General features: G+C 38.6%; 1 protein-coding gene across 4 annotated transcripts in view; it reads right to left on the bottom strand.

Annotated features, from left to right (window-relative positions):
- The window catches only part of GRIN2A (glutamate ionotropic receptor NMDA type subunit 2A), a 184533-nt gene that overhangs the window by 23527 nt on the left and 139172 nt on the right, over positions 1-21834 (bottom strand). For all 4 annotated transcript variants that reach the window (XM_062639386.1, XM_062639387.1, XM_062639388.1 and 1 more), the window contains 2 exons: positions 18762-18922; positions 1970-2157 (listed from right to left, as the gene is read on the bottom strand). In XM_062639386.1, coding sequence (XP_062495370.1) covers positions 1970-2157; positions 18762-18922 — 349 coding nt within the window. The remainder of the gene's footprint in view (positions 1-1969; positions 2158-18761; positions 18923-21834) is intronic.

Here is a 21834-nt window from a genome sequence, read left to right as displayed (position 1 = left end):
GATTTTTTTCCTCTTTCCTCCCATCTATTCAGTTTTCTCCCTGATAGTCAGAGACAAAACGATGCATAAAAATGCAGTACCTCTGGTATTTTGACAAGCTTTTTCTTGAATAGGTTCAAATACTTTCCCTTCTATTTAATTTATTTTCCTTCCCTGTGATTTAATTTCTTTTTGTTGGATGAGAAGTAGAAAAAATGATGAAAGAGTAAGCATGAAGAAAATGCAAGGTGAAAAGAATGAAAACCTCAGCGATGCTCTGGCAACATCTAGAGGGGTTAGCCCACAGCTGAGAAAGACACCCCAGATCCTCCTTAAGGCTACAGAAGCATTTTCTTCTTTAGCATTGGGAAAAGAATTCAACTACTCTGGGTCAGAATAACAGCACCTGACGAGTATTACACAAATAGAAAAATATCCTACTCACAAAATATTCACAAATAGAAAAATAAAGCAGAGATTTAGCTTTACAAGACTATGTAATTGCCTGAAAACTAGCTATTATGGGTGATAGCTTCATTCCTTAGCTGGAGGAAGCAATGTTTCTTTCATAAGCCTCTCTAAATCCATCAGATCAATAATGATGACACTAGTATCTCTATAGGTACATCAGACAAAATACATCAGTCATGATGATTACATCTCTTACACTCATTTAGTATTATAATAGGAATAAAATCCATGTGCTGGAAGACTATCAAACTCACTGTCTCCAGTATGAAAATTACTGTATTGGTTTTTATGGAACAGGAGGGTGCTATGCTGAGGTCCTGCACTTTGCCATTTAAACTGTTCTATTATACAAAAATTTGCTGTTCTTAGTCTCAGTGGCATTCCATTGGTGACACTAAGTGCATGTTTATTTTTCAGTAAAACCCTCCTTTCACTGACAGAGAACTGTCAAAAAGTTAACACATGCATCTGTGTAAAAAAACCCTAACAGATCATGTAAAATACCCCATATTCCAATCTGAAGAAGGATTTTAGTTAGTCATAAACAGACATCTTTTAACCAGCATATTATTTGCATGCACGTGTTAAAGGCTTGAAGTTTCATTGTGGCAAAGAAACATTTCTATATTTAAAATGTACTTCAAGTCATTAATCCTGTCTACAAATACACCAAAGGTGCTCAGGGCAGAAGTGCCAAGAGGACCTACAATTCTTCTATTTTAGTGTTAGACTGAAAAATAGCTGTTTGAAATCCAGTTAAACCAGTCACTCTATTTCAATTCTGTAAACATTCTTTCATCAGAAGTTTAAATTAATCCATCCTTGATTTGGCATCACTCACACCAGCTGAACTGAGCTAAACACTCAGCAAAACTGTCACAGAATCATTTTGGCTGGAAAAAAACCTTGAAATCACTGAGTCCACCTGTTAACCTAGCACTGCCAAGCCCACCACTAAACTATGTCCCTAAGTACCACATCCACACATCTGTTAAATACCTTCAGGGATGGCAATTCAGTCACTTCCCTGGGCAGCCTGCTCCAATGTCCGACAACCCCTTCGGTGAAGAAACTTTTCCCTAATACCCAATCTAAACTTCCCCTGGTGCAATTTAAGGCCATTTCCTCTCATCCTATCACTTCTTACTTCTGAAAAGAGACTGACCCCCAACCTTGCTACATTGAAAAATTACCAAGTAAAAACTCAGGAACTGCTCAAAGGCAAAATTAAGAGAGAAAACAAGTAAATTTGGAGAAGCTCTAACACTGAGGCCAGTGTTACTTTGTGATGCATATGTAAACACTTCCTGAAAATAGATGCAAATGCCCTTGGTGATGAGGTGAGTTAGAGTGAAAGAGAATTCCTGTCTCTGCATCAAAAAAAATTTTACTCATTTGTTTTGCATTTGTTTAGTTTTTCTAAAGACTGTAAGAGGAGTAGAAGTCTCAGAGCTACTGAAACTGAATTTACTGTGCATACATAGAGAAAGAAAAGAAAGGACAAAAGATTGGTCCCTACCATCTCCAACAAACTGAAGGAGGGCTAGATCAATCTGTCTCTTCCAAGGTGATCCTTTCTGAAGTGCAATTCCATAGCCTGTAGTGGCAAAGATGTATCCACTCCCTATTGTGACAAGTTTGCAGCCTTCATCTCTTCCAGCCTTGTAGTTCAGCACTGCTGCATCATAGATGAAAGCATCCAACTTCCTGAAATAAAAGAAAACATTTTACAAACCAAATCATTAGGTAAAGCTGTTGTCAGGCTTTTGTCCTTGATGTTAGGACCCTGTTAAATATCATATGGATTCTTTGATATCATTAATTACATATCCTGCTCTGCTGTATCTAAAATTAACAAAAGGCATCTATTTTAGTGAGGGAAAAGTAGGACACATAGTTTTGCATTTCTATTTTAGGGGATGCTGTTAAAAAATACTGAGAAACAAAGCTACAGAATGTCTTGCCCTGTTATCTTTGCATCTTTGCTCTCAAAATGGATAAGTACCTTCAGATGCAAAATTATTTCCAAAATCAACAGAAATGAAAATGGAGACTTTAGAATTGAAACAATAACCAATTAGCTATTTAAAATAGTGAATGAGAATGAAAATGTGACTTCACCAGTTTGCCACAGACACTTACTTTATGTCTCTTTCCAAAAATAGACAATGAAAGTGCAGGTTAAGCACTTGCTAATAGAGAGGAAGGTATTGGGGCACATCTGCTATCTAATCTTGCTTAAAAAATTATAGGAAGTATTTCTTTATGATTTGCAGTTGCAAACATATCATTTGTGTACCTACAGAACACGAGGAATAAAGGAACATGTGGAAAAGTTCAACCCTTTCAGGTCATCTATCTATAAATGTAAGAATGGGATAATCCCAGTCTCTCAGGTATGTAGAGAACACAATGAATAGAGGAAAACAAAGTCAGTAAGGAAAGGAAAAGAGGTGGGTTGTGTCCTTTTAAGAAGCACTGTAAAGTGAGATTTAGAAGAGATAGATGCATGGATATTTCACAAATGAAGCCACTAATGTGCATGTACAAGAAGAGGAGGCTATTTGCAAGGATAATCACTTGTCAGCTGTAGACCTTGATCAAAACAAAGATATTCTTCTACCTACAGAAATTCATTTGCAATCTTTGAAAGGAAAAAAAGATAAAACTTAAGTTTATTTTGCATTACTGCCCTCTTCTGCATCCAAAACCTTTAAGATTTCTACCTCTTGCACAAGACTAGCAGAATACAGAGGCAATAGGAAAGCAGTATCATCTCAGCCGAAACCCCACCTAAATCATGCACTAAAACAAAGTTATCACATCCCCCAGTAACACACTGCTTTTTCAACATCTTTTCCCACCCCATAGGAGTCAGATGAATGGGAAGGACACAGCTACACAATCAGCTTCACAGGTTGTTCCCCTGCCACTCTGACTGGCCCTGCAGCTCCCTGGCACTGCCATACCTTTGAGGAGCCACAAAGCATGACTGGGGAGCACCACTAAAGTTTGGATAAAGGAGTGGATAAAATCTACAGAGGCTGGCAAAGTACTGCTCGTAGCAATTGGGACCTCTCCTCATGGAAAGGGAATTAGAAAAATGAATTAATTGTGGCACAAACAACTACAACATCAACTTCAATTATATCAGTATGTACAAGTTGAGAATTCTGTTGCTATTGAAGTTTTGGAAACCACTAGCTTCAATTGGTTTAAGTTGATAAAGCTTTTCATTTTTATCTAGAAGGCAGAGCAAGACCTAGTCAGACCAGAGTTTGGCTACTGACAGGAAAAAAAATACTTTCACTCTCAACATCATTGTATGTTTGTTCTGAAACAATCAGTCATACAGAACCCAGCTTTTGCAGTAATCTACATGGGATAAAAAAATATGTGGCACTGAAACACACCCCTATCCATCTCATGTTAAACCAAGAGCAATACCAGGAGAGAGTGAGGTTGTTGGATTTTGTGTACTGTCATGAAAAAGTGAAGAGTGAAGGTCAAGTGACTATTTACCGTACTTTATTTCTTCCCTTCTAGGATACTTACCCCAAGGGTCACCATTGAAATCATCAAATTGGAATTTAGTGAAGTAGTTAATTTAGAGAAAGTACAGGTGGCTCATACAGCCATTAAAAGAAATAGCTGAGCCACCATTTCCTTTGTTTTTTCACTCTTCCCTGAAACTATTCCCTCAGCTTAAAACTCAGCAGAGCTCCATCAGTGCTAAAAGTCTGACTCCCTCCTTCTTTTAAGTGGTAATTTAACACAGAGAAAACAATTGCTAAACATCTGGTAGGTGATGTGTTGCAGATTCAATACAGAAATAAGATATGGATGGCTAGCTAGCACTGAGGGCAACTAAACCGGAAATAGCCAAGAGGATGGGTACTGCCCAAACTGCAGTCTTCAGCACAAGACCAGACAGTTTTCTAAATGACATGCTTTGATTCAGCACCTGGGAGGCAATCTTTGGTTTGTGTAGAAAGAAAGAGCAATCCACATTCTATGGGTAAGCCCACAAGAAAGCAAAAGAAAACTGTTTGTCATACCCTCAAGATATGTGTAACAGTTCTGCTCTACAGCAGACAATTGCCATAATCAATACAATGCAATCTCATGCTTTTAGACCTCTGCAGTTATCTGTGAGAAAGGTAGGATACTACCCATCTCAGTGGATGCCTTTGGTTCAGGCAAGGGACTGGAACTTAATGTAGGCAGAGACACTGCTGCAACCAGCTGACCTAAGTTAAAATACACTCTAGAATCTGTCATCTGTTTATTATGGGATTCATAGTTTTGCAATGTCAGCATATAAAACACATGCTGGTAAACAGAAAAAAATATGAAGAGACTCAGCTATTCTTCTATCAAAAACAGACTTAGTCAGAAATACAGAGGGAAAGGATAACTTTGCTAAAGACTCCAGGGCAAAAAGCTTATGCTACCCCAGAAATCATGCTCTTCATGTGCAGCTTGCCTCCTTAGTTACTGAGCAGAGTGGTAAATTCTTGGGACAGAAAGACAAGGCACAATCAGTTTCACTCCCTCACTGTGGACCCACCTCCCCAGCTTCCCAGAGTCTCTCATCAGCTGCAATGGGTACCTACAAGGAAAGCAGGTTCTGAAGATAAAGAAGGCTTTATTTTTGATGGTTTTCTCTATGCTACTTCTATAAGGTCACAATAAATCTCATTACTAAATTGATTTAAAACATGACGCATTTTCTTGACAGATGCCGAGTGCTGAAAGGTTCTGCTATCAGTTGCTGCCCAATGTATGAATTGTAAATAAAAAAGTGGATTGTCCTCAAAAAGTCTTTCTGTCTACAAACTCATATTCAGAATATATATTTCCAACATAAATCTTACAACCTCTCAATGTTATAATTACTCTCTGTAATCATCATGTGCTGATTACAGAAGTACTATTCCTTGCAAAGCCAAGCTTCAGAACATGATGTACCCTGCAGCGTGGGCAGGGAGTCACAAGCCATGACTGAAGCTCTTGGATGTTAGGGGACCCAACTCTTCCATCAGTAGGAGGTGAATTCCTGACATTCTAAGTTTTTAAGAACTTTCAGATAACTTTAAACATTCCTTAATAAGACTTTCCAAAAACTGAGACAACAAAATCTGGGCAAATCTGAAATTTGACCCTTTCCATGTTTGCAAAGCTGGCAGTAAGCAGAAGGTCTGGAAGCAGACAATGCAGGCATTTGCACAGGGCAGCAGGCTGCTGGGGCCACAGAGGAATTCCCTTCCTTCTGTGTCTATCTGGGAAAAGATACATCTGCTGTTTTGCTTCGCACTGATGGAAGAACCAGGCTGTGCATACAGCAGTGACTGTGGGACACAGTAGCCCATCTCTGTCTTGTGATTCTCAAGGCAGGTCTGGCAATCCTGGATGCGTGCTCCACTCACCCCTTCCTTCTTTCTCTCTTTTTTTCTGGTAAGCCCCAGCATCTTTGTCCTTGTGGCAGTAAATTCATCTGTGCTAGACAACTAAGAAGCTCTGCATTGGTTTGAGCACTGACCACTCTGCTATTTAAGCTATAGAAGTGGAACGGCTTACAGGCACCAAGTACAGCACCCCACGTCAAGAAAAGCTCAAAGACTCTTGCAAACCATAGTAATGTAAAATGGAATCAATCAATTTGTCATTTCAGTGCAGCCACTTCAGGGGGCAAAAACCTTTGCCACATTGTGTAGGTTTATATATACTGCTAAGAATTATTAGAAGGATGAAAGAAAATTACAGAAACTGGAATGCAGCAAGAAACAAGATTTGTAACTGCCACGAAGTAGCCAAATGCATCAGGCATCTGTAATGAATGCAGAGGAACAGAACTATAGTGTTATGAGTCATCTGAGCAACTGGCAGGTTTGTAAACTTCCTTGGAATTACTGCAATAATACTGGGTAGGAGGGAAAATAAACATTTTGGAATATCTATATGAGAGTACAAAGGCAAATGTCTTTCATTACCTAGCAAGCACAAAAAGGAAAGGGGTTAGGGAGAATTTTAGCTCACACAAAATAGGACAACATCAGGTGTTACAGAATTATGAATTGCAATAGTTCTAAAAATAACCAAAAGTGCATTACTGAATGTAATAACTTGAAGTGGGAGATCTATGAAAAAAAGATGTGGACAGTGTCATACCTAAACATTTATGAGAAACCAAGAAGTGTAAGAGCTGAGAAATCAGAATAGCTACTGCAAAAAAACATTATGTAAAGTGTTGCTGTACACATGCAAAAATGTAAAAACCTTTGTAAAGAAAATTAAAGTCAGAGGAAAAGGTATAGAAAAGTAATTTCAGAAAAGCTGAAATACTTCCCTATAGTTTCCCCTGCCTTTTTATTGGCTCGTACTTATCATCAAATTCCTATGATCAAAATAGGAAAGCAGGGTTAGGAAAATGGTCCTTTATTAGTCATTGTTTCTTCCTCCACAGCAGAAGTATAGCTCACTTAGAAAGTATTACTTTGCTTTCTTAACCAACTACATGACCCTCCACCAAGTTTGTTTTCTTGATGGAACAACAGGGAAAATGGCAGTCTGCTCAGTAGTCTGGAGAAAAAAACAGTAATGCAGCACACCAGAAATTCATCTCTTTCAGTTACTTTGTGTCCTGCTATGACATATGCGATAGAATTCAGAAAATGAGAGGGATGCTTTAATGCAGTCCTCTTTATTCACGTTCTTCTACTTTCCTGTCAAGCACTGCAATCTATGGAACAAATAATGCTGTGTTTTGACTGAGGATCAGAGAAACTGGAGCATGACTGAAGTCACTTTCTAGTTTTCAACTACCGCAGTAAATCCAAACATAGAATAGCTACAACAGAAGTAATTTCTTGCTGAAGTGGGTAAAATGTAGGGCAGTGTTCATCTGTCAGATCCAGGACATTAACATCAGAATCAATTTCTCTCACTCTTACTTCTTTCTGTTTTCTAACACCCCCAAGGGGCTCTTTTCATGGCCAGACAAAAGCCGTCTATTACTACTAACATGGATTTGACTTACGCAAAACCAGAATCCATGTATACATGAATTGCACCATCACAGCAGTTTGTTTGCACTTCATTTTACTGTAAACAGCTGTATCACAATGATTTTTCAGCATTATCTTTAATGAAAAACTTTGAACCCAAATAGGTACCTTCTGGGTCTTATTCTGAAAAATTAAAACTGAGTTACATATGTAAGAATAATTATTCATTATAAACTATATACATTTTATTCTGAGAAAGACAGTTAATGAAATCTGATCTATTTTTCAAATTTGCCTAGGTGACTTAAAAACCTAAGAGATGCTCTTCCTCAAAGTTGTTGTAAATAAAAGCAAAAGAGACTATGAAGACTATGACACACCAAGTGTCATACCTGTTGTGTCTTTTGAAAGCACAGTATCTGAAATGACTGTCTTTTAACAAACACCAGGCTGCAAGTTAATCCTCAAACAATACTTTAAACATCACCTTCACCCTCCCACTTTACCCTCATCCCCTCCATCCAAAACACTTTTACCTATTAAAGCTTTATACCCTAAGCATAATTTTGGAAAGTCACAGCTCATTTTCAAAGCATTCTGCAAAAACCCACTACTTTTCAGCTTTTTTGCTTTTAAAAATAAATTGCCTAGTCTGCAGAATAGATGCCTTATATGACCCTTAAAATAGCATTTATAGCCTAATATTAGGCAAAAAAAGTGACATCCACTTAAGGGTGGATTAAACCTAAACATATGTTTTAAGATCATCAATACCATTGTTGGGAAGGCAGCAAGTGCAAAGCTACTGGCTTTAAAATGTAATGGATTTACACTACGGATTTATGGATGTATTAAAAATGTAATAATTTACCTTTTATCCCTTCTTTTGCACAGAAGGAATAAAAGAAAGTGTGTCAAGAGTGCACAATGTGAGGCACAATATCATTTGTGCATCTCAAACTCTATCCAGGGGATCTAATGCCAAAAGGTCACTATGGGATGCTGCAGCAATCAAAGGGAAAGAAGGCTGCTCTGAAGAGAAGACTTCACTGGAAGTGCTCTAAAGTGACACTTTGCTATTGCTGCAGCAAGAGTAGCAGATATTTAACCTTCAGCATGAAGGACTGATGACTTCATTTACTTGGGTTTGAGTAAAATGCATTTCCAGTTATCTGATGGCACTTGATCTCCAGCAGTGACTTTATCTTTTAGCACATGTTCAAATAGCTCCACACAGACCTTACATTCAAACACACTGGGTGGATTTCTTGACATCTTGACATTGCAAATTCATTAGGGGAAAAATTTAACAGCCACCCCCCTGCAACAACACAGGGTGGCATAGTTGAATTCATTTAAATGATGAACTCATTAGCCGGGAATGTGCTTTCACCTTTTCTCCCAGCTCAAATTGTCCTCTCTTCAATCTTCACACAGAAAATGTAGACACAGAATGTGAAAGAGCAAGCCCTGACAGACATTCACACCATTGTTAGAGATTGTGGAGGCTTCACCTCACCTGTCAGGGCAATCTCAGGCTGACAGAAGAGCTGCTGTGCACCTTCCTGCATCATTTGGTTGTGGTTACCTGAGTCGGTATGTTCACCCTCCTCACCCCCCTGAGCTTTCATCCACCACCCCTCTGTTCACCCACCTTCCCAGCCCCTGTAACCTTTCTCTTAGCAACAAACTAATGGAAAATTTAGTGTGCCTTTTATGATTAATTCATACAACAGAATGGCATTCTACTTCAGATCTCAGAAGCAAAGCAATGAAACACATGCAAAGCCTCAGTTTATCAAAACACAACATTTGAAAAGTCAAGTAGGGGGAAGGTCTTTTTAGAGTAAAGGTTTTATCCCAGTTACAATAGCATAATGAAGGACAAATTCAGCTTCACCAAGTTCACCAAGCACCAGACCTCACCCCTAAATCAAATGAATACTAAGACTTAGAATATCTTCTTCTCAAAAGAAGAGAGGTTAAGTAGGATATAGTTCCTTTCACTTATTCATTTTATTTCCAGGTACTCTGGCATATTTAAAGACATAGGATACATAACTGCATTACTTACAAAAATGGTAATACAGACACAGCAGATAACCATTTGTTGATTTTGGGTTGGTTTTTTGGGGGGTTGGGGTTTTTTTCCCCCCCCAAAAAATATAAGAACACTCAGGTACTGAGTAAAGGAACTAGAAATAAATTACTTTAAACCATTTTTTTTTTCCTGACGCAAGTTGCTCTAGATCAGCTGAACATGAAAGGGGCTTTTTTTTTATTTCCTAAAAATGCAGCACATTTATCTTATTTCCATTAAGAATGTCAAGAATGTGAGAATAACTGCACTTCCTGAAAGCATGGCAGGTGACAGGGAAACAGGGACCAGCCATCAGAAAAAAAAAAAAGATGCCGGAAAATCCTGCCACCAATGGAAACGCCACAGGAAGTCTTTCTCTGTGCTGCCAGCTTGGTGGCACTTCATAGTCCAACCGCTGCACTCTGTTCGCTGTAGCAGTAACTCTAAACAGGAGAAGCAAGAAAGCCACGCTGATTCAGGCACACATTTCTTTTAAGATACTAGACTTCAGAATTGATACTTTAGTGAACAGATCCTCTAAAAAATGCACCTAGATAGAACAGCAAATGTAAATGTTTTCATATCTCTGCAGTCTTTTGGCACAAATAGCAGTTGCCCAGTTGCAAAGTAGCTTTCCAATTCCTAGCTTGGGTGACTAGAGTTGTAACACCAACTGAAAATCATTCCCCTCAGAGTGCAATATCAAAATGAATATTAGAATGATCACCGAAATGAATATTAGATTGAAGTCCAAAAGAAAGCTTCATAATTTAAATTGAAATTGAGTTACCCCAGCCATCTGCTGTCAAACTAAATTAAGCTATTGATTGCAGAAGTTGCCTGAACCCAGTCAACCAGGAGAGAATGTACTGAATGGGCCAAACTGTTTAGCAGAGATTTTGGGAATTTTTTACAGAATGTCAGGAAGAAAATTGCTACTCACAGTGTTAACTCCTGCAGATGGTTTTTAGGAAAGTGTATTTGTATGATAATTTAGTACTTAGTGTCAAAATGTACATGGATAAATAGACATTCTGCAGCACCAGGCAGCTCTCCTAGGTAGTTTTGGATCTTTGTTCAGTGATGCTTGACTTACAAGTTTCCCCAGAGGTACACATGGTTAGGAGCACCTACGCATGAGCAGTAGATCCTCACTGGCTTACAGCTGGGCCCAGATGGTCTATGACACTAGCAAACAATAAATGCTTAAGGAGGAATAAAAGAAACAAGGCATGTACGGATGGTATTATACCTGAATACATGTCCTTGGCTTCAGATGAATGGGTATTTCATGAGCTGTATTAAGCCCCATCATGTTTAACAGCTCCCAGATTATTCACATTTCACCAATTCCTTCTGTTTCTTTCTGAGCTTGCTTGTTTTGGTATTCACAACAGCTCCAGAAAGTAACTATGTCAATTCAATGCCACAACTGCAATATTCTATCCATCACTACCAAACTTTACAAAGGTCTGATGCCAGAGAGGGAAAAGACAGAGAAAGACACTAAGACAGGGAGGAGAGTGCAAAGATTGACTGATACTCCCTTTTACTTAAACAAGCAAACAACCTTAAGTGGTCTAAAGCTGTGATTATTTCAACCTACCAGCATTAAAGAGGACTACAGAACAACAACTTCTGAAAGTATTTAACATCTCTATTTCCACTCCAGCTACAAAGCAGAAAATATGGAGGCATAAAATCTGAGACTCCATATATGATTTACAGCCAAAGTTGCCTGAACTCATCAGTGCTTCAGATGTGCCTAGCTCAGGTTCAGATTTCATGTGACTGAGAAAAACAAAGTTCAGTTCAGCTTCTTTCTGAGGAGTTTCCAGGGTTGTTTCTCTCAGCTCTACTGAATTGTCTTTCAGAGCAGCTGCAGAAACAGATGCTCTGAAGCATCAGCCTCCAAACATGTCCAAACATTATATCCAGAAAAATGGCCTAGGGGATGGTTATGTATGGAAGCAGAACAATCCAGGAGCTAGTTAAGTCAGTCCTTTAAGTTATTTTATACTACTGACCATTATTTATAAGTAAGATTGAAAGTGAATTATCTGAAATATTAATTTCTTATTTAATGTCACACATTCATGTTTTGGATTTATCACCCCTTAAAGGAATGATCACCTGGCATAACAATTTGCCCTTTCAAGGTCAAAAATATTTTAAAATAATATCCTATATATAGCGTGAAAATATGAAGTAATTTTCCTAAATATTTCTCATTAAAGAAACAACATTTAGCAATACAAGTTGGGTTCGTTATTCAGTAGTGAAAAATGAAAAAAAGGGGCCAATTCCTATCTGAGTTTTGAGTTTTGTTGCAGTTACAACAGATGTAGACTGAGGAAAGCAGTTTTCCAATCACATGTGATCACAAGTTTCTGATTCAGTAGTTTAAAGTGGTGAATTTTGAGTATCCCAGAAGATCTCTAAGGCTTCCATACTTTGAAAGAGAAGACCATCATTCTCTCTTCATTAGGATCAGTACATACATTAACCACAGGATGCTGTTCCAATGACATCTTAAAAAAGTGAATGGAGCAAGACTCTCCCATCTAAAACCTGGTTATTTCAGTTGCTGCATTTGATTTTTTAATCCTGTTTTTGAAGCCTGCAAAAAACACAAATCCCAGGCAGGTTCAGAATAGAGAGATTAGATGAGCAGGCCATGAGAAAGCATGAGAAAACATCATGTTTTGGAATGATAGCTGGGTATTTAAGGATTTGATACATTCTTTTAAAATTGGGTTGCACAAAGGAGTGCTCATGCTAAAGCTGTGTACAGCGCAGTTTCTCTCTTTACCTGTCATACCAGGCATTCAGGAGGGTTGCAAACAATAAGTTACTACAGTATACAGATGTCTCCTGCTGCCCACCAACCTTTTACTTGCTCCCTCAGACACAATTCAGAGTCAACCATTTCTGGCAATTCCTTAAAAAATCTGGTAAAAGAATTGCTGTGTGTACTGCAATGTCAAATGTCTAAGAAAAGAGTGAATATTCTCAATTACAGATACTGTAACGTGTTGTCAATCAGAAACAGCCAAAAACTGTTGAGCCACTAGATGAAAAGTTTAAATATTTATGTCTGCTGACCATTTCTTTCAGTTGGGGTTGCAAGCTGTTATCATCTGCCCACAAGAATGATGAAGAATTTGCACTTTTTCTGAAAAATTAAAATATATTATTTTTCTCTCAAAGAGGTAATTTCTCTTAGAGCTTCCCCTTCTCTTTTTAGGTGAAAAGGTATGAACCACAGAAAGAATAGAAACTGGGAAGATTGTCCTTTGATGACTATTTTGATCATATTTTTTCTGTAAAAAAGTAATTTTAAATACTGCAAAAACTTGACATTGCTTTTGCATCCAAGTGGAGATGTCAGCTGGCTGCCTAGAAGACAAGTTGGGTTTGTTTTCACTTTGGGCACACCACCACTTTAATTGACAGCCCTAATTAACAGAAGGACCTGCTGGGCACAAGTGATGTGTGTGCCAGCAGAGAGAAATGGAGATGTCTACCTCCTGGTTATGCCTGTGCCCCACTGCAGAAGATGCCAGCACAGCCTCTGACCAGTTCATATGTGTTCAGCAGATAACAGACTGTTCAAAGCTGTGACTTGGATACAATTTATAAGCACTGCAAACACAACAAAAATCCAATTCAGGCCAACAAACTGAGAAACTGAGGGGTAAAAGGGGATCAGAGCCTCCTAGGGATATCTTTTCTACTTTCTGTTCTTAGTACCACTGGAATCTAAAAAAAATAATAATCGTAGTGCTGTTTTCACAGGGGATAGTGTGCTTGTGGGGAGGAAACAGGTCCTCATGCCATTCACACTGTTCTTTTAGATCTTTTCAGGTGTTTCTTCTAGCATTGTTATTTGTCATTATAAGATGCTGAGGAACAGAACACTCTCCTGTTCTTATTAAAGTGACTAGCAGCTCAGGACAGGCCTGCAGGCCGATTGCATCTTCCCAGGGGACAGCTTGGATGTGATACTTCACTTCATCAGGCATGTGAGGCTCTGGCAGCGCACGGTGAGGTCACCACAACATTCCGTCCAAGCGGCTTTGCATTTTTGCCACTATAGCACAGATGACTAGGGAATAAGGTATTAAACTTGATGGGTATAAACCACCCAGCACAGCAATCTTTAATAGAAAGGCAGATGGAGCCTTGAGTAAACTTTAGCAGCAAATCCCTGAATATATAGGCACGGCTGTGGCTGTAAATAAAACCTGAAACCTGCTCATGGCAGCAAGGGGATCTGCAGCTGTACAAGGGGCGGCTTGCCCATAGAACACAAGGGATCCATCATTACTCAGGTTTCCTAGAAAGGAAGTGACAGGCAATTGGCAAGTGAAAGTCTCCCATTTTCTCTATAGTAAGAAGAGCCTCTCCCAGTTACATTTTCTAATTTCAGCCATTAGCAGTTAAATCCCAGACAATACTTCAGGGTACATAAACTGGGGCAAAAGTGGGAACATGAAATGTATTTCAGGTTTACTGCCACTGCATTTTCTCACTGTGACAGTTTTACAGCAGAACACTCATACACAGAGAAACACTATAGGCAAGCTCAACAGCTACGAGCTGACACATCTCACACCCAGGAATTAAAACAGGTAACGGTGTTTTGCTTGCAGAAAAATAGCATTCTTTATCTAGAACCCCTTCTGGAAAAATAGAACAAGGCAAAGAGAAGCAAACAAACCCAAAAAGGCACTGTAAAAATTAACTACTTCCTATCCAAAGACTTAACTCTCTTAACAAGAAGCAAAATCAACAGATCTGTGTCCCTGGAATAGAGGGTTCTAGAAACGTAGATTAGTTAAACACAGCATAGACAGAAATGCTCTCAATGGATTTTTAGAGCTTTATTTGACCAACAACTAAAGAACAGAGAGGAGCCACTACAGCTCTAACACAGCTGGACTTAAACCACCAAGAATGCAATAGCCGCTGTCTTAAAGACTTGTCTGAATAATGCTCAGGAAAATAACTGCCATTTCTGTTCTCATTAAGGAAAAGGAACAAAATGCCTGGAGAACTCCTGAGCTGCTCAGTCCTGCCTAAAGAGCAATCTGAAGCTCCTCAGGTAGCACAGCACATAGGGTTCAGCTGATCCCTTACATGCCTGAAATTTAGGGAAAAACAGTACATTGTTTGACAAGCTTGTAAGATTGTACTTACTTAGAGTACTAAATTGCATTGAAGAAGTGACAATATTTTGCCATTTTGAAAATTATGAAGTAGCACTTCAATAACAACCCTAATTTTGCTCTAACAGGCCTGGTTGCAAACTGACATCTTTAACCAATAAATTCAAAGTTCTCCTGTTGTTCAGGAGCTCTCTCAGCAGCTCTCTTGAGAACTGTATGTATGAATCTCAGAAATAAGAAATAAGATGCTATTGACATGATGTAGATATTACTGAGACTTTAAGATACCTATTTTTTAATATTTTCTGAAACAAAGATCGATTTCTTATCAAAGGGTGAAAGCCAATATAGCTGATAAATCTGCCTTCACCACTGACAGCAACAAGCTTTCATGAGTAAGCTGCAATGAACCTCACCATCGGGATTCACCTGAAGCAGTAGGTATAATGTCAGTGTCAGTCTAAAGCAAAAATCTCTTTTCCATTTTCATTTGCAGCATTACCCAGTTCATTCCTTTCTAGAATGACCTCACCCACTTTTGATGCTAATCAAACAAGACAGGTCCAATACTACTGCTCAGGTAGTGAAGTTATTTGTTCTAATTAAAAAAAAGCCAACAAAAAAAGAAAACAAACCCAAAAGCAGATGCTTTCCTTCTAAGTTGATTTTTGAAACACTATTAGCTTCACCTCTCAAAAATAGGAGGAGGCTGGGTATCTTGTTCAAGGCAACGAGATCTGTGCGCACTCATCTCTACATGTACAGCACAAAACCTATCTAACCCCTACACCAGACCAGGAAATAAAGGCAGGAACATAATTTATTTTATACACATTACTATCTGTATTTCTGCCCTTGAGGTTTTTCCTGGGCATGTTCACAACTGGACTGAAGCAGCTGATTTTTTGCTTCTTGTGAGAAGCAAGATAAAAACCCAGTTTGTTTTTTTTTATCTTGTTTTCAGAATGAAAAAAAGGACACATGCATGTCTTAAGAACAGTAGAGCTCTTACAAAAATCTGTGCATCTGAAGCTTTATGTTTGTCTCTTTCCCACTTCCTCCTTCCAGTTCAACATGATGGTCTCAAAGTTCAAGATATTCCAAATACATGTCAAGAGCCTAACATTAATTAAAGCTGACTGAAAGATGTAAGAATTTGAGATACAGCACAACCAGACTGAACAGTGACAAGAGACTACCCGATAGTTTGATTCTATTTAGATCAGATGCCACTTGTGCAGCATTATTCAGTGATTAAGCATTGCCTGATTGCTGGCATTTTTTTGTTCCATCTTAAAATTAGAATCAAACACTATATATAAGGAATTAAAATGGACTAAATTTTATGTCTTCCATTAATCACAAGTAGTTTTCAAAGTGGGACTAGAAATGCATACAGGTTATACAAACATTCTTTAGGAATAAGACAGGTACTATTTATTTTGACTCACAGCAGCAGCTATCAACCAGACAATCTTTACAAGTCCTGCCCAGGTCTATAGTCTATGACTCTATAATTACTAGGTTGTTCATCTTCCAAAAGCTGTGCTGAAGCAGCAAGCTTTACCACATTAAGAAAAATGACTTGTATGCTACCGATGATGCAGATGAAAAAAAATAAAAAATAAAAATAAAAATGTACAGGAATAGCTTTGACCAGAGATAAAGATGAAAACAGCCAAAATAGCTCTAAGCAGGTAAGCAGAACACATGTATACTGTAGAGAAAACCAGAAATTATATATTTGCTCAGAAGCAGAAACAGTTTGAGGAAGGAGAGATAGATAAGTCATCCTCAAAATGCTCCATGGGGCAATGTATTAAAAGTCATGGGATCAAGCAAAATAGGAAAGCTGAAAGCTTGATCAAGTCTGGGTAAGTATGAAAGGGCAAACTTTACATAGAAGAGAGTGACAATCCTGTCAAATTATTCCTGAAAAAGGAAGAAGATACAGTACAGGCATAAAAAAATTGAGGAAAGAGTTATGTATACTGTGCAACAGAACAGTAAATTTAGCAGAAAAAGTGAAGAATTCTGGTTTTGGAGGATATAAGACTGAAAGCAGCTGATGGCATGCTGTTTAATCCTTCTGTAGGTGCCAGAAGACAAAATGCTATGGAGCGCAGCTGTATGTAGCAGTTACTTATATTGATCTGGAAAGCACCGCACATGGCAACTTATTTGCACCATCTGCTACAGAAATGTCAGTCAAGGGAAGCAAGGTAGACACCCAGGGTGTCCACTCTGAGAAATCACTTAGAGGAGGAAAGGAGCTCCAGCACGGAAAAAAGAAAACCTATAAAAAATGAATAGGCCATGCTGTCAAAAGTACTGAAGCTTTTGAGGAAGAGCAGCAGCTGGCACAAGAGCAGCCAGCCTGAGGTTTAGTGAATGTCCTGAACTCCCCCACATTCAGGTAGCACACCCTCCACGCCCACCTTTTTCATGCTTAAGTGTCTGACAGGTGGCACAATTTTAAAGCTAACAGCAATATTTCAGGACTTCCAGTAGCACAAATGGTTGGTAAAAAGAACAAGGAATATACATTGTCTAAATAAATCCATCCAACTGAACAAGCCCTAAAAATGGTTGAAATTAAGGACAGCTTCTTAAAAAAAATCGCAGCAGGAATGGTAGCATCCAGCTGACTATCTATAATGCATAATTTAGCTGTCACCCAGGAAACGTGACTTGCACAGCCTTGGTCAGAACAAGAGCTCTGCCTCCAGTTTGGAAGACCTGGATGTGATTCATCTCACGTTATGTTACATGTCTATATCAGGGTGGGACAAACCGTGCTTGAGAACTGCTAGTTGAGGATGCTTTGAGCAGTGATGACAGTCCAGACAATGTGGATTCAGCAGAGCAAGAAACAATAGGAAGTATTACTTTTCAAAGAAGAGAACCTGCACTCTAAGGAAAGATTCAGGGACTCAAATGTGTTAAAATCCCCTACATGCTTGGCAGAAGGAAAGAAAATTAAAAGGACAAGCAATTCCCCCAAAAGGACCAAAACTAACAGCTTAATTTGGTATAGGAAGAACTATGTCCTGTGTTCACCGTAAATAATAGCAAGTGAGATGTGCCTTGAAACAGCCACTAGAGTAGATGGACTGAAATCCACTGTGGGTAACTTGGCATTCTCACTTTGAAATAAAACAAACCTGAACAATCTATATTGATAAATTATGATTGTTGTAATGCAGTATTATTAACAAAAATACACATGCTATTATCAACCCTGCATGTTGAGGAAAGATTACCAGAGCTAACACATTCCTGTCACAGAGATGAATACCGATACAAGTAGAGTTACTCATACCTTATGAGGATTAAGAATGAGAATTCAGTCTCTGTCTAACTAGGCAGAATGGGCTACTTAGAGAAAAGGATGGATGGCACTCAAGTCTAAATCTCAGATCTTAAGGAAGAAAGACTATAATATTTGCCAGAATATTTGCCAGAAGCAGGCATTAGCCTGCATTTGAGACTATCTCATCTCAACAGCTTTTACAAAGATCAAAGTCAATATTTCAGATGTCACAGTAAATGTACAGGGTCATGCTAATTAGAGGAGAGAAGAAAATGTAAGAGTGGACCTAAAAGCACACCAAATGGATGGGAGATTGAAAAGAAGTAACAAGTAATTGCACACAGGCCAGACAAACAAGCTTTGTCAGAAATTCACCCTGAGAAAACACATTCCTATGAGAGAGTTCTGCAAAAATGAGGAACTGTACAAAACATCACAGTCTGTGTTGAGCTCCCACACGAGTCAAGGCCTATCTGTATCATGTCTCTTCAAATCTGAGAATTCTGGCCTTTGAATCTATCTGACCTAGGACATTGAAGCTTCCATGCAATTTTAAATTAGTCATACAAATCAAAGGCAATCATTGTCCTTACTGGTAGCTATACAGTGCATGCACAGAGCCATGTACTACACAGCATGTCTGACATCAGTCTGTTCAGTACCACTATAAGTACAGATCAATATTCCTCAGTTTCTGCAAAGTCAATAGTATTCTTTAAAATCCATGGAAAAAAGCTCACCCAGTTTTCAAGCTGACCAAGGCATCTTCCACTCCTTTTTGGTTATACTTCGTCATGTAAAGGTGCATATCGGGGTAGTTGTTTCTGATATTCCTCTCTGTGCTTCCATTTGGGACTGTTCCAAATCGGAAAGGAGGTGAATAATCATGTGGCCTTTGAAACTAGAGAGAAAAGAGAAAAGCAAAGGTCTTCAGGCATTCAAAATGTGAAGAAAGGCAACTTCAGGTTGAAAAAAAAATCAACAAAAAAAACAGACTGTCCACCTCAAATTTCATCTACACAAATGCTGTGGACTAATTCAGCTCTATTATACCAGAAACTGTGTCTTCACACCAACTGAACTTACAGAAACATTTACATCCAAAGTAAAACTAGCTTAATTTTGCCACTTTAATGTGAACTTCTCCCATGCATTGTAATATGGCAGGAGAGCAGAAACTGAAGCAGAGACATGTTGCAAGATGTTCCTTGTCTGTCACCATCTCCCTAGAGAACACAAACTACAAGCAGAAACACTGGTAAACAGCAATCAAAAGAAAACAGGATTTTGTTCATAGTCATTTCACACTATCTCAGTTGTGGCACTGGGCATCCCATACAAAGAAGACAAAAGGAGCATTTGCACTACTTGAGCCTGAGGCACTGCTCCTGGGGGGGGGGGGTTCAGGGGATCCCAGGAAGCTTGTATGCAGGGAGGGACAAGGTTAAGAGCTACCTTTCCTTCCACTGCTGATTCAAGTGAAAGTTCTGCATCTTCCCCAGGGGCTCAGCAGCTACATCATTTGACATGAAAAGGGCTTCCGGAGCTCTCACACCTATAATCCTAGTCTCTATTTATTCCTACAGTTTAAAACTACAAACCATTTGCTTGTGGACATACAGTTTTATCCTACAATTTTAGCCTCTATCTCACTATTACATCAGCACAAACAAGCCAAGGAATGTCTGCAAAGGTATCACAGTAGCTCAGGGCACACTCAGCTTTCAGATTTGGAATTCATTCAGATTATCTCACATAAACCTTTGCCAACAGACCTAAAAATTTTATATGCATCTTTTCGATATCTCCCTTTAATACCAAGTGATACTTTAGGATTAAACTGAAATGTGTCTTTAAGAAAGAATTTAAAAAGGCCACTCAAATCAGAGGAGCTATTTGCTAATAAGGAAATTCAGTTGAGCATTGATAAAAGCAGTCACCCATGAATTCCATGGTAAAGTACATTCTGGCTTTACTGCTGAAGTTAGAAGAGAAATCTAAATACCCTGTGCTGCAAGAGACAGCTAATATTTATACGACTGCTGCTTCCTTTGGGCTACATATGTAAAACTTCTCTTTTTAATGTTTGGTCCCAGGGCATCAAGAATTCTCAGGATCCAGTGCCAATCTGCAAAGAGACTACAAATAGGCTTACACAAAAAATGGGAGTATTTTCAATTCCATCAAACCTTGACTGTGAAATTATCGCTGCAACAATATTTTCATGTTACAGAACTACAATTAAATGCTGCATTTTAATTAGGCATATTTTGACAAAGCATAAAGGAATGAACTCTATTTTTCTGTTTGTTTAGCTAACAGATGTCTTACTTTCTTCATTTCCCCCTTTCACAGCTTTACTGTTTAAATTACTACTTTGCCTCTACTTTACACATACCAATTGACCTATGCACTAAAATTACACTGTATGCTAGTCATGGTTCTTAGTCTATATTTGCTATCTCCTTTTTTGAGTTTATTATGCAGCACTGAAACAAACCCTGCTCTTAAATATATGTCCAGATGCAGCTTGCTATTAACTTTATTTAAATCTATAGATAATGAATCCCCAATGTAGTGAGATGGCTTCCACAGTCTCCTAGTATTTTTATCAAATTTAGCAGTCAACAGAACTGGAAAAAATCAACTAAAGAAAGAACACTGATTTCCAGACCTGTAAAAACTGCTGCTGCTCATCCAGCTGACATTTTTTTGGAAATGGAGCTGTGGTGTGCGTTCTGCAAGCTCAATTCCTTGGCAGGGGAATTGGGAGAACAGGGAGATTAGGGTGCAGTACCCTAGTAACTTAGAAACGGACTTTGGTTCTCAATAGTCTCACTTTTCAAGAACATCCAGATGAGTTTAAGATGTTGGGAGGCATTTCCTCCCATAGGAAAAGTTGAAGGGATTGAGGTATCTGTCACAAATTATACATTCATGGAAAACAAAAATAGTTCTGCAGAGAAGCAGAGATTAATGAAAGGACCAGTTCATTCAATGATCACAGGGAGAACAAGTAGATAAATAATTCCAAACAACATCCACAGACTGGAACTTCTTGGCACAAGACCCCCAAGCAATGAATTTGAAGTCATGGGAAAGAGTTTGTTTGAAACAATTGTCTGCTACTACTGCCTGCTCACAGACTACTTGTAAAGAAGGCAAAAAGGGGTTAAAATTATTTTACTTACACTGCGCTTATGTCTAAGGTGTCTAAAGTTCTCATCAATAACTCTAAACTTATATTCTATGAACTGACACATCCTGGAGAAGCACACAGGCTCTGTGACTGCAGTGAAGGGCTATGTGGCAGGCACAGAACAAGAAAGAAAAAAGGATCAACTCTCTACATGGTTTCATTTTCCCTGAAGCTCCATGATGGAAAATAAGAGGCATCATGTCTGCTAGGAAGCAAAATTGCTTCCTAGACATTTTCTGAAATGCTAAGTTTAAAAAAAAAACATTAAAAAAATCCTTAAACTGCATGCACTCCCACCTGCTTGAACCGTAATTCTAGAGAGATCTACTGTTATTAGACTGACCAGTTAGTTCTTGTTTTCCCCATGCTCTGCCAGCTGCTAGAATTGTGACACATGGAAACAAAACTCCAAAATAATTAACAACTCCAGTTAACAAAACCCAATATAACTGACAATCATCTCATTAAGTCAGTAAAGTATTTACTGTTTCACAACAGTTTCACGTTTCACAAATGTTAAATACTGACTTAATCCAAAGATTTGCATGCTTGCCTGAAAAGGCTGGTATTCAGAGCAGTTATTTTTTGTTGCTCTGAGGAAAACACTACTAAAA

Source organism: Pezoporus occidentalis, unplaced genomic scaffold (assembly GCF_034315485.1).
Source record: "Pezoporus occidentalis ecotype Australia unplaced genomic scaffold, CSIRO_AGI_Poc_V1 ctg60, whole genome shotgun sequence".
Taxonomy (NCBI): Eukaryota; Metazoa; Chordata; class Aves; order Psittaciformes; family Psittacidae; genus Pezoporus; species Pezoporus occidentalis.
This window is presented reverse-complemented; position numbering and strand designations above follow the sequence as displayed.